This window comes from Pelodiscus sinensis, chromosome 6 (genome assembly GCF_049634645.1).
Source record: "Pelodiscus sinensis isolate JC-2024 chromosome 6, ASM4963464v1, whole genome shotgun sequence".
Lineage (NCBI taxonomy): Eukaryota > Metazoa > Chordata > Testudines > Trionychidae > Pelodiscus > Pelodiscus sinensis.
Window position 1 is genome coordinate 4,325,082 of NC_134716.1, and position 17,781 is coordinate 4,342,862.

General features: G+C 43.9%; 1 protein-coding gene across 8 annotated transcripts in view; it reads right to left on the reverse strand.

Annotated features, from left to right (window-relative positions):
* NRG1 (neuregulin 1) overlaps nucleotides 1–17,781 on the reverse strand; it is a 531,625-nt gene that overhangs the window by 157,109 nt on the left and 356,735 nt on the right. For 6 of the 8 annotated variants that reach the window (XM_075931340.1, XM_075931339.1, XM_075931337.1 and 3 more), the window contains 2 exons: nucleotides 6,792–6,969; nucleotides 2,712–2,836 (listed from right to left, as the gene is read on the reverse strand). In XM_075931340.1, the coding sequence (XP_075787455.1) occupies nucleotides 2,712–2,836; nucleotides 6,792–6,969 (303 nt within the window). Of the gene's footprint in view, nucleotides 1–2,711; nucleotides 2,837–3,679; nucleotides 4,014–6,791; nucleotides 6,970–17,781 lie in introns of those variants that run through there. The other 2 variants (XM_075931342.1, XM_025183072.2) reach the window with 1 other exon arrangement.

Here is a 17,781-nt window from a genome sequence, read left to right on the forward strand (position 1 = left end):
TCTCGTGGCTACCACACACCGAGATGCATCAAAGGACAGGCTGCCGGCATGCTTCATGCAAATTCTTGTGGTCACACGTTTCTCCTTGATCGAGCCTACGAATGTTGTCATCTCAGACCAACACCAGCCTTTGCCAGATTCAGCATCCCAGAACAGCTAATGAGAGATCACTCTTTGCCCTTTGCCACCCGGAGCTGTGGAATTTTACAACCCCATGGGGATGCATTCCTTAGCCATTCCAGTCTACAACTTCCTGAGCCTAACATCACAGGAGGGGCATGAACAGAATAACAGCAGAAAGGCGACACTGGGTCAGACCGAAGGTCCATTTAGCTCAGTGTCCGGTCTTCCGATGGTGACCAATGTCAGGTGGTTCACAGGGAATGAACAGAACAGATAATCATCAAATCACCCCTTCCCAGCTTCTGGCAAACAGAAGCCAGGGATGCCATCCCTGCCCACCCTGGCTAAAAGCCATTGATGGACCTATCCTCCATGAATTCATCTAGCTCTTTTTGGAACCCTGTTATAATCTTGGACTTCACAACATCCTCTGGCAAGGAGTTCCACAGGTTGACTGTGGTTCAGGAGTACTTGCTTCCAGGATTTTATTTTGCCTACATTTTATACACACACACATGCACGCACATACACAATCATACCCTTGACTACAAAAGTGCTAATTAAAAATAAAAATCAAGATCCTGTTTCATTGCCAAAGGAAAGCTTTTCTATTAACCACCCTATTTTATAGACAATCCAACTGGAGGGGAATGGCATGCTTTTTGGGTCTCAGAAAAGGCCCCACGTACTGTTCACAATCATTGCACCGTTCCCTGAGTAGGAAAATCCTGGGGGATGTCCCCATGTGAACGTATGTCTGCCCTGATCAGTGCCAAGACCCTGGCTTGACATATGTGGTCTTTACATAGGAACATCTTCATCCTTTTGAAAACACTTATAAGCACTCCCATTTTTATGCATAAAAACTGAACCAAATCAACTTAACAAGCCCAACAAAATGCCTATGGATATTTTGTTCTAACCACATTGGGGCAAACACCACCACTCGGGCTTGTAAATCAACAAATCAACATACAATTATGATGGCAGTATTGTACACCTGCCATGAAACTGTAACGGTGGATTTTCATTTGTTGTGACGCACTTTAGTTTAGACAAACCACAATGATGACTGTACACTCACAGCCACTTGCACAACTCAAAACTACCAAAAAAGCCCAAAGACTTACACTAATTATAAATTTGTTTTCTAAATAGCATGGTACCTACATCCTGGCTCAGATCAGAGCATGCAACAAATGTACATCCCAAAAAAGTCACGGTGCAATGAGGTCTTCAAATCCCATCAGATTAACAGTCAGAAGTTGTCTTTTAGTGGCTCTATTAATCTGAGCAGGCATCTAGTTGCTCCATTCCCGCTCCCCCACTGGCCTACCATTTGAATTTCAACTGTTGATATATGTTAATTAGTCAACAACAAACCCAAGAAACAGAACTTCAGCTTATCCTTGCCAACTTGGCCATAACTGGAAAGAGCACTGCGAAAAGGCTTATGCATAGTGGGACAAAGTAAATTTGTCTAGAAGCGTATGTAACTATCGGTGAAAAAGAAAGGAGCTTTGAAAAACAGAATTTTGAGAGCACTGCTTCTCCATTCCTCAGACCGCAAGTCTACGTGACAGCATATGAGGCAGATTTATGTCTATGAATGACTTTGTATGCTGATCACTTCGGCTGCATTGAAACATTCATCTCACGTACAAGCTAACAGGAAAACAACTGACATATCTGAAAGGAGTGTTGGTCACAATTAGTAGCCATACAAATATTACTTAGCCCTCGTCTACACTACATGGTAAGGTCAAATTAAGACACGCAGCACCAGCTATGTTAATTACGTAGCTGGAGTCGGTGTATCTTAAATTGAATTTTTGCTCCATCCACACAGCAGGAGGCCGACAGGAGCAAATGCTCCCATTGGCTTCCCTTACTCCTCATGAGGAGCAAGAGTACCAGCGCTGATGTGGGTAACCTCTGAGTTCGATTTAGTGGGTCTTCGCTAGACCCGCTAAATCGACCCCCAGAAGATCTACCACGTAGTGTCAATCTTCCACATAGTGAAGACATTAGAGAGGAGAGCTGTGTTTTAGTAAAGATACCAGACTGGGATTCAGGAGATCTCGATTCAATTGCCAGATCTGTCAATAGACTTAATCTCTCTGTGCCTCACTTACTCTTTTATATAATGGAAACAGCGATAACCTTCTTTCTTCCCCCTCCCCCTTTGTCAGTCTTGTCTGTTTAGATCATAAGATCTTTAGTGCTGAGGCTGGTCTTACTAGAGGTTTGTGCTGGCTAGCACAATGGGGTGCCCAATCTATTGAGTCTTCCAGGTGCTACTGTAATAATGACTCAGCTTGGTTGCACAACAAGGGCCAATATAATCTAAAATAGGCTTGTATCTACATCAGGTCTAATGTGTTTTAATTTATTTTACTTATATCGCAATTGACTGAAGCATTTTCATCTCACTTTTGCTTTCAGCGTGGTCTAGTGAGGACGCTCCTCTTGCAGAGTTTGCACAATTCTCACTGCCCTACAGACCCTGCTGTCTTGATAGCTCTTTTAATGCAAAACTTTTGTTCAGTTTTTTTTAAGCAGCAGTTAAACAAATAGCCACGTCTTACCATTGGTGTCCGTGATGGTAATGCTGGCTTTGGTGCTGTCGTTTCCTAGTTTGCTGCTCACTTTGCATGTGTATTCCCCAGCGTCCGCCAATGATGCTCTATAAATGTGAAGTTCAGAGTACATCCTGTAGAATTAGGAACAACAATGATCAGAGAAAGAAACACGACAAAGAGTCCATGCATTTAGAATCCTAGAATTCTAGGGCTGAAGAGACCTCAGGAGTCAACGAGTCCAACACCCTGCCCAATGTAGGACCAACCCCAACTCAATCATCCCAGCCACGACTTTGTCAAACTGGGACTTAAAAACCTCTAGGGATGGAGATTCTACCCCTCCCTAGATAAATCATGCCAGTGCTTCACCATGCTTCTAAGGAAATAGTTTTTGCTAATATCCAACCTAGACCTCTCCCACTGCAATTTATTCAATAAAGAGACACACAGGTTACCCCTCCCAGAAATTGGAGAATTCTGCAGAACAGGCACGTTAGAAAGCTGAAATAAATACACTGGTTTATACCTCTCTGCTTTGTTATTAAGGCAAATATACAGAAAACAACCTCCTCCCTTTCAAGACGCTGGACCAGCAGGTGCTCGGACACCAGCAGGCCAGGTGCCCATACATAAATAAATCAATTCTCTGGTCCCGCAGGTTAATGCTGCCAGTCGCAAAGTTCTGTACAAGTATGGTAGTTTCTAGCATTTGAATAAATAATCACGAGAGAGAGCAACAAACGTTTTAGCAGCCCCACCAGGGCATCACTGTCCAGAGTTAGCCAAAAATTGTGGGCAATGGTGGTACTCTGTGTGAGGCGACGTTTCGTTCCTGGTGAGGAGAGGCAATTTAATCAGTTTGCAAGGTGTGAAGATTAGATTTTAACATGCAGAATTCCAGCTTGCTCAAACATGTGGCGGAACTACCTCCTGCTGTCTCTCAGCCGGGCCCCGACTACAAGTAATGTCATTACCTGGACCAGTCCTTCGCAGCTCTCTCTTTGACCACAGAGCAGGTATAGCACAGGCGGTTTAGGCATAAGCTGCCTCACATGGCCAGGCCAATCTGGCTTAACCCTGGCTGGGAGCCGGGGGAGATCATCTCAAAGGAGAAGAGGGTAATGTTGTCTCTGATCTCTGAGTTGAGAGTGGCAATAGTCGGAAGTTGTGGCAACAGGAAGTGGCCGTTGTTCTCCTACGAGTGCCTAGCAGCACTAATTGACACCCCTGAGAGAGGTCATGACGCCCACCTCAGCCCTGGTGCAGACACCCTTAGGCCAGCAGAAGAATTCTCAAGGGGTTGATTGCCATGGCGACAGGAAGCCTTCTTCTGTTGCTGTGGCAAGGGTCTCCGTTAGCGACGGATCTGCAGCCCTCGGCTGGGTCGCTGTAGGGTTTGTAGCCATGGCCTGAGACTCTTTGCACACAAAGGGTGCCACACAGGCATTGAACTAAATGACTGTCAAGAACTGGGCTGGACTCAAGGTAAAAGGCTCTACCCTAGAACCAATCCCCAGATTGTGGAGGGGGGATATCAGAACAGCTGCCATGCTTAGCGGGAGGGGAAAGGGCTTATGCTCGGGTGCTGTTCACTGTGGTTTGCAGCCAGCACACTGTCAGCAGAGGGAGAAGAAGGAGAAGGCCAGCAGAGCAAACCAAGAGCTGGCCTGGGTCAGCTAACTCAGGATTCAAGATTAGATTGAGGGGGGCTTTCTAAGTTGTGGAGCCAATTCATGGAATACAATTCATACCAAGAGCCTTCATTATGGGATTATCCCACAATGAACCGCATCCGAGCATAAACCCATTCAAGCAAACTAACAGGTCAAAGGAACACGGCATTGGTGACATTGCTACAGGTGTCACTTGCTAACAATATGCATCTGGATGTGGCGCCAGTAAATAACAGACTGCAGGGTCGTCCCCTCCACCCCGACGTCTATTGGTACTGACATCTGTGGGTCATTTTTCCCTGTCATTTTAAGGGAAGCTGCAAAGCTACTGCCTCCCTTTCGCTTCCAGAAGTTGCCCCACTTACTCTGCCTAGAATGTTTTTTACAGGTCGTTTAAAATTGTTACATCCTGTTTAACTGGTTTGGTAAATATTTGGCTTCAGTGTTTTTATAGGTTTCAAGTGTTGCATCTCGTTTGTTGGCGTGCCACAGGAGTCTCTTTCTTGCAATGAATCTGCACTTTCTCTAAACACTCCTAAAATGAGCAAAGAGCTGGCGTGGGAAATCTCAAATTAACAAAAGTCCTCATGGAGGGATGGATGCTGCTTTCAAGCTTAAGTGGGATTTCTTTAATAGGGAGAAAGTGTTCTTCTGAACTGTCAGGATGGATGAAGCTAATACCATTATGCTGTCTTGGATCCTGATGATGCTAGAGCATGTCTTCTGCATCAGCAATATAATCTCACTCTTGAAGTAGCCATTTGTCTTTAAAATAGATATTAATCCAGCTCGCACAACTCCCCACTTTTTGGTTATTTTCCATGCTTTGTTATTATAAAAATCCCACATGTAAATTAGTTGTCCTATAACAATACAGCAGCCCAAGAATGAAACTTATTTCCTTGTTGGATTATCTTGCACCATAAAAATATTCAGAATAGAGAAATATTAACCCATTGACATTCATTTAGCTTGGTAGGGAAATACTATTGGGATGAATTTGCACATAATATTGTGTTATTTACTGCATTCACCTGCACTGAATTATTTTTGTGCTTATTTACTTAGCTTTGTAATATGTGCCTGTCCTATGTATGTGTACCATACAATTTAACCATGCATACAATACAACGTTAGCTGAGCCAAAGGACACATTCATGCGCCTCCATCAGAACAAGATCTATCTCCTGTCAAGATGTTTGTGTTTGCTCAGGCCTGGTGTGGTAGCAGCTGCAGCCATAGCCAGACCCCTGTGTCTCTCCAAGTTACAATTCTGAATGCACAAATTCCTTCAGTTCGGGGCACTCCCCAGGTAGGGTTGCCAGATGGTTTAACAAAAAATACCGAACATGCCCCCACCCTCCAAAAAAAAAAAAAATACCGGGGAAAAAAATTCTGTTGAGAAAAAAAATGGGGAGACCAAAGTTGTTAAGCAGAGAAAAACAAAAAAAAGGCACTGCGCCTTTAAATGGCCCCACACTCCTCACTCCCCCGCCTCTGCCAGATGCGGCACGGGAAAATTATTCCCAACAGGCTTCCATCTGAGGGAAACAGGAAATACTGGACATTTCACATGTCCGGTATGTTCTAGTTTTTTACCGGACAGGGGACTCAAATGACGGTCAGTCCGGGCAAAAACCGGACACCTGGCAACCCTACGCACCAGCCAGCTCTCTCCGAATTTCAGCCCGACACCGGCTCACAGCACTTCACAAACATAAGGATCAGGAAGGCAGCTAGAATCCAGCCTGATTTCTAAATGAAGCATTTAATTTTCGGTTGAACTCAATGTTTTGTTCAACCCAAAACTTTTTTTTTTAAACTTTTCAGTTTACCTAAACTTTTTATTTCCAGGTCGATCCAAAATGCATTTTTCTTCTGAATTTGCCAAGCAGTTAACAAACCAAACCAGCCTGTTAGGCACATAGCTCTAGTTCTGAGTCCTCGGGCAAAGTCAATGGGATTTGAAACCTCTCAGAACCATGCAGGAGATAATTAGCAATTTCCAGGATTAAATTTCAGGGCAAAGCAAGACTCAAAGTTATTCCTGGAGCCAGATCCCCTGGGTAGTCAAACAATTTCGAATTTCAAACATTGAACGTAAAGTTTCTATCAGTGTTTTACCATGCCCCGTGCCCAAGATTAGTTAAAAAAAAGTTTGTATTTTGTTATAAAAAAACCAATGGGAATAAAAATTGGCAAACTGTGATATATTCTGGTTTTGTTATTACTTGACTACATATAAATCCCGGTGAAAGTAAAGGGATAACCTATTTCCATTTGTTCTCTTTCCTTATTTCGCAGCACTCAGTTATGCCCGCTACGATCATTAATACGTTCAGTGCTGGGGGCCCGGCAAACGATTCCACTTCCTCCCCCCAGCCCAGCTTGCCAAATGCATCGTGGGACTTACTTTTGTTTTTTGGAGATCTTGACATTTTCCGGCTTGTTTTTTTTGGTTATTTCTTTCCCATTCTTGAACCATTTGAATCGGAGAGGGGGGTATTCAGAATTGGCTTCACACCTGAGCACTAGCGTCTGGCCCACAGCCGACTCCTGGTTTTTCAGCTCCTTCAATTTGGGAGGCACAGCTAAAGAAAGAAAAGAAAGGGCTGTCAATTAGGCTGTTCTTGAAAGGCAAAACAATGTGAATTGAAATAGACTGAGGCATGGGCAGCAGCTGAAGGCCCAGCTGGGGAAGTGAAGCCCCAGTCCCGCCCCTTCCACCCGAGGCCCCACCCCTGGAGCCAAGTCCCGCCCACTCCCAGCCTGAGCTGTCCTGGCCACCTGGAGGGCCAGGGCTACCGTGCTGAGGCCCCGGCTCCAATCCCAGCCCTTCCTGGGGGCTGGGGAGCCAGGCTGCTACGTCACGGCCCCAGGCTTCCTGAGTGATCAGGGAGATGGGCTGCCATACTGTGTCCCCAGCATTCTGGTGGCCGGGGCGCATAGACAAGCCAGTAAATTTACAGACTGAACCAGACAAAACATTTCCTAAACTAAAAAAAATCTCCTAGTCATTTGCAAGAATTATACTTAAAATGTCTGAGAGAGAGAAGATACGAATGGCTATATCAGTGCGTTGATCCTGGAAGGAAGCAAGAATACTTGGTCCTTCTTTGACTTCTCAGACACAAGACTATGTAACCTATGCAGAACTAAAACGATGCTCCCGTAGTCCATACAGAGAGATGCAGCCCATAAATGCTGGGACCTATGGCTGAGAAATGCTCTGTATGGCAGGTCAGAGCTCTCAAAGCAAGACTTCCTGCTGGGACCTGGAGGATATTTCTAGACGGCACACTAAGCCCAGATCGGTGGGCCCCAGGCTTGAAGTTTCCAAGCTTATGCTTGAGCATTCATACGGCACTGTAAACTTGGGTTTAGCATTATCGGACTCATCTCTCACAGCCATGTGAAGACGGCCAACTGCACCATGTAGATCTTCTCCACAGCTTGAGGTGCGTCCAATGACAGGGCTTGACTCTAAATCACAGCAAGATTTAGGCTCTGACCCACTCCCCTAGCTAGGTCCTAGGCTGCAGGTCCCGAGTGCCTGCTGACTCACACCAGACTGATGGACTCCAAGCTTTCCTTCCAGCCCCATGCCAAACCTGAGTCAGAGCCCTGGCATAGGGTAGGTCTGTGCTACAAGACCAGTGGCACAACCATGACTGGCCTTGGTCAACTGGTTTGAGCTTGTGGGGCTGCAGGCCATGAAGCCCAGGCTCTGAGACCCACTCCGGTCATGGAGTCCCGAGTCCAGCTTCAGCCCAAGCCAACAACTCCGCTACAATTGTATAGATCTGCAGCCAGACCTGCAGGCTCAGTGTTGCGGGATTTTTAGTCACATACTCCTCATCTCCAGAGGCCCACTGAAGGCCACAGAAGAAGTAGTGTAAAGCATGTCACTTCTTTGGCCCTCAAGGATGGCCCAGCCAAAGGCTCCAGGGACCTCTGACAGACAGTTTAAAGGACACATCTAAGCACGAGGGATGCAAAATCCCATTTTATTGGTTAACAGGTTATTGGTTAACCAATTAAAGGGCATATGGGCCACTCCACCATGGAGAGGGGCTGCTCTGTTGGGGCTGGAGTACCTCCCCCACACAGTAGGCCCCGCGGGGCTGGAGCAGCCTCCTGCCCGCATCAGGTGGGGAGCTGCTCCAGCCCCACTGGTTAACTGGAACCAGTAAGCCTCAACCATTAAGGGCAAGGCTTACCGATTAACCATTCACATCCTTACTAATTATAGTGGCTTTCCAAACCACAGAGGGGAGAAGACACTCACTCTAGCCCACATTACAGGCAACTCAGCTTAAACTAGTTCCTCCTTCTCCAAGGCCCAGAAGAAAGGCAGGCTTGGAAGTCTCTCTTGGGGACCCGCAGGAAATGGCCCATTCTGGACTGAGGCGATGGGACTGAATTTCAGAGTCTCTGTCCACATCTACATAAAGATGTTAAGGTGACCCAGCTACATCACTCATTGGTGTGAAAAATCCACCCCCCTGAACAATGCTGTTAAGCCAACCTAAAGGTAACAAAGGGAAAGTCCCCGTGATGCAAAGCCCCAAATGAAGGCGCACTGTGAAACACGTATTCTTTGGTGGATAAATCCATTGAAATACTAGATGTTTTAGACATGAAATTAGACATACAGAAAGGCCTTCCAAACTTCCCGCTAAGGATCATTCTCTATGACCTGCAGACCTCTGCTAACATGACAAATTTCACACACACACACACACACACACACACAAGATATCACAGCAAGAGAGAGAGAACACTTGTGAGAAGTCTTGACAAACAGAACCAAAAGGCCCTTGTGTCAGCAGAAAACCGAGCACTGCTAATGGGCACAGAGAAAGTTTAGCAAGCAGCAGTAACCAAGATGTGAAACCTTCACTTATTAAAACAATTTTAAAAACAACAAGTGGTCCTGCAGCGTCTTAAGGCGTATCTACATCAGAAAATTATTTCAAAATAACTAAATTCGAAATAATAACGCCCGAAAGAACAGCCTCAAATTAGCGTTATTCCCCGAGGAAAGCAGGAGTAGAGATTTTGAAAAGAAACCAGCCTGTTATTTCAAAATAACGGGCTTGATAGTGTGGACGCTCCACTTAGTATTTCGAAATAAGGAGACTTATTTCGAAATAACTCCCTGGTGTAGACAAGGGCCCAGAGACCATCCAAAAATATAGATAGTATCATGAGCTTTTCGGGGCTTGTGGGTTGTGCCCATGAAAGCTCATGATACTATCTATTTATTTTGTTAGTCTCTCAGGTGCGACAGGACCACTCTTTTTTTTTTGTAAGTTAGACTAACACGGCTACCCCTCTGAGACTTCACTTATTAACACAGACTCGGGAGGGAGGAGGGGGCATTATATTCAAAATGTCCCTGTGTATAATATTGTTACGGACAAGGAACAAACTTTTTCTTCATTTAGTCCGCACCGCCATCTTGAGAACAGAAAACCTGAGGTAATCTGGAATTGACTTGGCGGCACTGAGTTCTCATCACCTCCATTGACTCCTACCCAGTGGCTAAAATCTCCTGCTTTTCTGGTGAATGTTCTTGATGTCATTGCACATTGTTGACACAAAAATCTGACACTGCAGGCTGAAAACGCGGGGAGAGCATAAAATAAACATTGTTAAGAACAAAATCAGCAATCCAGGGGCTATTATTCACTTTTAAGTCAATAAAAAGCCCTTAAGGCTGATTTTGCAAACCTAGGAGCCTCCTAAATCCATATTGAAGTATCTAAATATATGTGGCCTGATGTTCAGAAGTGCTGAGATGTGACAAATCATACTGACCTCACTGGGAGCTTCAGGTTTGCAACATTTTTTTAAGAAATGCAAGTTTCTTTGATTTAGGCCCGTAAGTCTAGGATCCTATGTTTGAGAAGTTTGTCCCAGCGTAAATGACGCTTCTACAGAATGTCCAGTTTGCTGCTGCAGAGAGATGCAGAAATCAGGTGCACAGAGACCAAATTTAGCTCCAGCTTGCACGAATGTTTAATCTAAGCCCGCACTGAGTCTTTTCCACAGCAACAAGACACAATGGTGGTTCAGTAAACTACACAACATGAATTTACCTTAGCGGGACTCACTTCCATAACACTCAGCCCTTGATTAGCCCTCGGCTGGAGCAGTGCCGACAGAGCTGTGCTCTCCTGCCTCAGTCTTTTAAGGGCACAGAGGGGATCTGCCTCAGGACAAGGAGGGTACGTCTAGACTACATGCTTCTGGTGATGGAGGCATGTAGATTAGGCTACCCGGCATAGGGAAATGAAGCGGCGATTTAAATAATCGCTGCTTCATTTAAATTTACATGCTGCCGCGCTGAGCCGATCAGCTGTTTGTCAGCTCAGCGCGCTAGTCTGGAAGCTCCACGGTCAACATCAAAGGCATTTATCTACCTTCCCAGTAAACCTCATCCCACGAGGCATAATGGGGCGGTCGACAAATGCCTTTAATCTTGACTGCGGAGCGTCCAGACTAGCGCGCTGAGCAGACAAACAGCTGATTGGCTCAGCGCGGCAGCCATTTAAATTTAAATAAAGTGGCGATTATTTAAATTGCCGCTTCATTTCCCTATACCGGGTAGCCTAATCTACATGCCTCCGTCGCCAGAGGCATGTAGTCTAGACATACCCGGAATGACACCGTAAATCACAGCGCGATCGCCAGCAGTTTTCTTTAGGTGCCTGCTCGACACGTCTGCCTAATCCAACGTGTCAGTGTCACAGCTGGGCCTAGCTCCAGTGAGATCTCATGCAACACGCATGGCACAGGCTGATTCTGATCTACAATGGCAATGCGCTGAATCAAAACGGCATTGCCCATCGTTAAACAGAGAAAGTAAGCACGCTTCATTGGGCAGCAACACACTTCTGCTGTCCTAAGAAGCAATCCTGGAGGGCGTACTAACATGCATGGGAAGGTGCCCTGCATTCCACTCTGCATTAGGTATGTTCTGTCGGTAAAATAACATAAAAATGGCCCTATAGGGTCAGACCAAAAGTCCATCCAGCCCAGTATCCTGGCTTCTGATAGTGGCCAATACTAGATGCCCCAGAAGGAGTGAACAGGCAATTATCAGGTGGTCCCTCCCTCGTCATCCATTCCCAGCCCCTGACAAACAGGAAGGGAAACCATTTCTACCCATTCTGGCTAATAAGTATTGATGGACCTAACCTCCATGAATGTATCTGGCTCCTTTTGGATCCCTGTTAAAGTCCTGGTCTTCAGAACATCCTCTGGCAGGGAGTTCCACAGGTTGACTGTGTACTATGTGAAGAAATACTTCCCTTTGTTTTAAACCAGCTACCTATTAATTTCATTTGGGGACCCCTATGACTTATTTATGGGAACAAGTAAATAGCTTTTCCTTATTCACTTTTTCCATACTGGTCATGATTTTATAGACCTCTATCATATCCCCCTTTTGTTTCCTCTTTTCTAAGCTGAAAAGTCCCCATCTTTTTAATCTTTCCTCATATGGGACCCATTCCAAACCCCTAATCATTTTTGTTGTCCTTTTCTGAACCTTTTCCAATTCCAAGATTGCTTTAAGGCAACCACATCTGTACCCAGTATTCAAGATGTGGGTGTACCATGGCTCTATACAGAGGTAATAAGATATTCACTGTCTTATTCTCTATCCTTTACATGAATGAATGCCAATGCTTGGGCTGTCAACCTTTACACCGTCTTGTCTGTCTCTACAAGGCTCTGGATGTACTGGAAGGTTTGAGTAAAACTTACCCCTTTGTGGAAGGTCTGCCCCTGGACTACAACCATCTAGCCCATCCCACTTTAACCTTGACTCTGCCCTGACTGTCTACAAAGCAGTGAATACCACTCTACATGATTACGTAACATATGTGTTTCTGGACAAGCCATGCTGATGCTTTCCATTATAACTCTCTTTCCAATCACTCCCCCACCTTTTTTCCCCCTTATGGAGAGTGCTAAGGCCTCCTTTGTTTGAAGCAGGGACATGAAAGGTGATAGAAGATAGCTGCCAGATGAGAGAGCTACCTTTCGCTGTTCTCATGAAAATCCACTCATCGGCCAAATTACCACAGGTACAAAAATCACCATTTGCTCAGCATAATGCTCCAGAGAGTTTGCATTCAGCTCACTGCCCCTAACTGTGAACGTTCTGCTTGCCTCATGAAATATTATCAGCACTGAAAACATACATATCTGACAAAGGAGACATCTCTTTTGTAACACTCAACCTGTGGAATTCACTGCTGCAGGGTATTACTCAACATTCCCTCTGGATGCACCTTGATGTGGTGGGAAAACTTGCATGCTCCCAGGACTCTTGAGAGCTACACCAGCACAAGCTATAACTTCTGATAGGGCCAGCCAAAATAGACAGATCAAAGAAAAGAAACGAGATAACAGGCAGCCCACTGCCCCTTCAGGCTGAGCAATTGGCCAACAAGTTCTTCTTATAAAAAGAGTGATCTCATACTATCACCAGATAGCCTTGTTTGGGCCAAAAGTAACATTGATGGCTTGACACAGATTCAGCTTCAGAAGATATTTAGGAAGCAAATAGCTCAGTAGAATAGTCAGAAGAGTTCTGTCAGATATAATTTGTGTTGCAAGTCCATAAGACAAGACAGAAATGTTTACATGATACCCTCGTCCTTCAAGACATAAGCCAACCACTAAGTACCTGCCAATGGGAGGGAATATCTCCTTACGGCATGTTATTGTAGGGTTGCCCACTTTGAAGGTGTTATATCTTCCTTTAGAACATCTGGTTGTAGCTAATGCTCTAAGGTTTGAGCTAATCCCCCATAGAGAGGTAAGATGACACACTACGGGTATGTTTACACTTGCACCGTCTTTCGAGAGAAGGATGCAAATGAGGACATTCGAAATTGCAAATTAAGCTTGGATTTAAATATCCCACACTTCATTTTCATATTTGCATTATGGCGCTATTTTAAAATAGCACTATTTCGAAATAACAGACGTTGTTAAGATGCGGTTATTTCGAGAGAAAACCCTTCTCTCGAAATAACTGGGAAACCTCATTGTATGAGGAATAAGGGTTATTTCGAGAGAAGAGTTTTCTCTTGAAATAACCACATCTTAACAGCGTCTGTTATTTCGAAATAGCGCCATAAAGCGAATATGAAAACGAAGTGTGGGATATTTAAATCCCAGCTTCATTTACAATTTCAAATGTCCTCATTTGCATCCCTCTCTCGAAAGAGAGTGCAAGTGTAGACATACCCTACATGGACCATTGGTCTGTTCTGTTCTGGCAGATTTTACATTACTAATAATGATGTCAGAATTATAGCCCCATAGACTCTGTGCATTATTTAAGTATTTTATTGAGGCCAGTCTGACTAGTGGACTATCTCAGTGGGTTATATATATTATTTCGCCAAAATAATTGCTTACCTGCATTAAGGTGTTGGTGTGTAAGGAAATTAAAACTGAATTGATTTGGGAAGAGTTCTCATTTCTTTTCCTATTAGCTGAACCAAGATTAAAACAGTAAAAACCAATTTGGAGAAAACAAGATTAATTTAAGCATCAAAAGCAAAACGTTGCCAGGAGAGTGCAAGTGGTATAAAATATTCACAGTGACATGAAGAACTTCAAAGCTTTTAAGTCATTGATTTGCTAATGCAGAAGGCAATTGGATTTCGGCTCCTAGTACAGTGGAGTTAAACGTGGTCCCTTTTAAAATCCTTTACAGTGCTTCTCAGGTGAGATATTCTTTTTCTGAGGTTCATCCTATATATTCACAAACTTGTATGCCTCGTACTGTGAAGGGGATGGGGGCAAACAGCTGTATGCACATCGACGAAAAAATCTATGATATCATACTAACTATAAGGCCTAGGTTCCCAGCTACCAAGGCAAGACTGGACCTCCTAATCTGACTTTCAGTATAACATAGACCGTAATCTTCCCAATACAATTCATAGAGCATTCCCTACAATAATACTTAGAGAAAATCTTTTAGAAAAATGATCCAATCTTGAGTTAAAAATTGCCTGGGAGAGAGAATCCACCATGCCTCTTGGTTAATTGCACCAAATGGTTAATTACTCTTGCTGTTAAATGTGTATACTTTATTTCTAGTCTGAATTTTCCCAACTTCAATATCCAACCACTAGATCACATTAAGCCTTGGATCACGTTAAGCCTCTGCGATGATGTAGAGCCCATTATCAAATATTTGTTTCCCATCTGGGTATTTATAGACCAATGATCAAGTCACTCTTTAATCTTCTCTTAAGAGATGAAGCTCATTGTTCTATCACTGTCAAGCATTCTTTCCAATTCTTTAATCAGTCGCATAGTTCTCTGAATTCTCTCCAATTTATTTATTTGAACTGTGGGCACCAGAAATGAATACAGTATTCCAGCAGTGCAACCGTAACAGTACAACCATGATATGGAAACAATAGGTGAAAGAATATTTAGTTAAATTAGATATATTCAAGTTGGCAGGGCCTGATGGAAGTCATCCTAGGGTACTTCAGAAACTAGCTGAAGAAATCGCAGAACCACTAGCAGGTATCTTTCAGAGCTCCTGAACGATGGGTGAAGTCCCAGAGGTCTGGAGAAGGGCAAACATAGTACCTATCTTTAAAAAGGGGAACAATGAGGACCCAGGAAATTATAGACCAATCAGCCTAACTTGGATACCAGGAAAAATACTGGTACAGATTATTAAACAATCAATTTGTAACCACATAGAGTACATCAAGTTGATAAGGAATAGTCAGCATGGATGTGCCAAAAACAAGCAATGCAAACCAGCCTAATTTCTTTCTTTGACATGGTTACTGTCCTAGGCTGTGTCTAGACTGGCCAGTTTTTCCGGAAAATCAGCCGCTTTTCCGGAAAAACTTGCCAGCTGTCTACACTGGCCGCTTGAATTTCCACGAAAGCACCGACTTCCTACTGTAAGAAATCAGTGCTTTTTGCGGAAATACTATGCTGCTCCCGTTCGGGCAAAAGTCCCTTTTGCGCAAAGCTTTTAAAAGCATTTCCAGAAAATCATGCCAGTCTAGACGTAGCCCTAGTGTATGGGAGAAGCAGAAGACATAATATAACTTGATTTTAGTAAGGCTTTTGCTACAGTCCCACATGATAGCCTCATAAGCAAATGAGGGAAATAAGGTTTAGATGAAATTATTAAATGGCTTCTCTGTGCCCAAAGGGAAGTTATCAGTGGTTCACTGTTTATTTGGGAGGGTGTATCTAGTGAGGTCATGCAGGGGTCAGTCCTGGTTCCAATATGATTCAATATTTTCATTAATGACTTGGACGTTGGAGAATCATTTATAACATTCTCAAATGGCACCTGGCTGGGAGGGTAGGATTAGAAATCCAAACAAACTTGACAAATGGAAGAACTAGTCAAACATATACCGGATGAAATCCAATGAAGACAAACTACTATACTTCGGAAGGAAAAATCAAATGCACAACTACAACATGGGAAGTAACTGGGTAGGGGCAAATACCAGGCTCTAGGGGTTAAAATGGATCACAAATTGAACAACAATGTAATGTAAAAACAGCTAATACAGCTCTGCCATGTATTAACAGGGATTGTATAAAAGACTCGGAAGGTAATTGTTCCGCTCTGTCTGGTGCTGGTGAGGCTGCACCAGAAGTTCTTTGTTCATTTTTTAGGGTTACGCTTTAGGAAAGAGGTGGGCAAATTGCAGAGAGTTCAGAAACAGCAACAAAAAATGATACAAAGTTAAGAAAACATGACCTGTGAGGAAAGATTTAAAAAATTGGGCATATTTAGTCTTGAGGAAAGAAGAGCATGGAGGAGGAAGTGGGGGGAGGAGGAGAGGTGAGAAGATGGACAAGTCTTCAAGTATGTTAAGGGAGTTGTTAAAAAGGATAGAGAGCAAATGTTTTCCATGTCAACTGAAGGCAGGACATGAACCAATGGACTTAATCTGCAGCAACGGATATTTAGCTTAGATATCAGAGAAAAGGGCCATTAAGTTCTGGAATAGGTATCTAAGGGAGGTTGTGGAATCCCCACAATTGGAGGGGAGATTTTAAGAGCTTTTTAATAACAGGTTGACAAACACCTGCCAGGGAAGGTCTAGATTTACTTGGTCCTGCCTCAGTTCAGGAGCCTGGATCTGATGTTCTCTTGAGGTCACTTCCAGCCCCACTTATCTGTAATTCTACACATAGGTTGGATGAGAGGATCCTAATGACCATTTCTGGCCACAAAAATCTATGGATTTCAGAAAAAATATAAGTGGAATGAAATACAAAATAGTAAGAATCATAGGTGACTATGTAACACAGCAACATTACACCCAGAAGCCTGAACAGACCAGAACAAGACAGAAAAAAATGGCAGGAACAGGTGAATGTCTTATTCACCTGATGTTCCAGGAGGATATTGAAAGAGAAGAAAACCCCTTACAAGCATGAGCATGCGTCTTGGCCACTGTGCAAGAGGTGTGTTTTGGGAGGGAAGGATTCTGTTCTGAGCTGATGATGTTCTCATTCAATAAGACCACATATGGTATGTCTTCAGTGCAGCTGCGAACATACATCCCAACCTGGCTAGACAGACTGGTGCTACCTTTGTTCAAGCTAGAGCTCTAAAAACAGCAATGTGGACCTTGTGGTTCTGGAGGAGGTTAGTTGCTAGCCGCTCGAGTCAGTTGCCCCTGGCTTGCTTCCAAGTATAGTACAGACATACCCATATATATGTCCTGTAATTTCTCAAAAATGTCCTATTTTGGAAGGATGAACACAATTTTGATAGGACATCCACTCCAGTGTCCTGCATTGAGACACAATTAGGCATTATACAGACCATCCCTGCCAGATGATATTCTTACCTGCTCTTAAAAGCCTCAAATGACAGACATCTTGCAACCTCCCCAGGTAATCTGTCCCAGTGGTTAACTACCCTCATAGTTAGAAAGTTTTTCCTAATGTCCAACCAGAATCTTTCTAGATGCAACTTATGTCCATTACTACTTGTCCTATCCTCGGCGGTTAAGGAAAATAATTTATCACCTTTCCCTGCATAACAACCTGTTATGTCCTGCTCTCAGTATTCCCTTCTCCAGACTAAACAAACCTACTTGTTTTCAGTTTTCCTCGGAGGTCATGTTTTCTAGACCTTTAATCATTTTTGTTCCTTTCCTCTGGATTTTCTCCAATTTCTCCTTATCTTTCCTGAACTGTGGCTCCCTCAACTTGACACAGTACTCCAGCCGAGGCCTTATCACATCTTGCTTACAACACTCCTGATTATACATCCCAGAACCACGTTCCTTGTTTGCAACAGTATTGCATTGTTGACTCATTGGCTGTGTCTAGACTTCTGCTTCTGCTTTTGCCGAAAAACT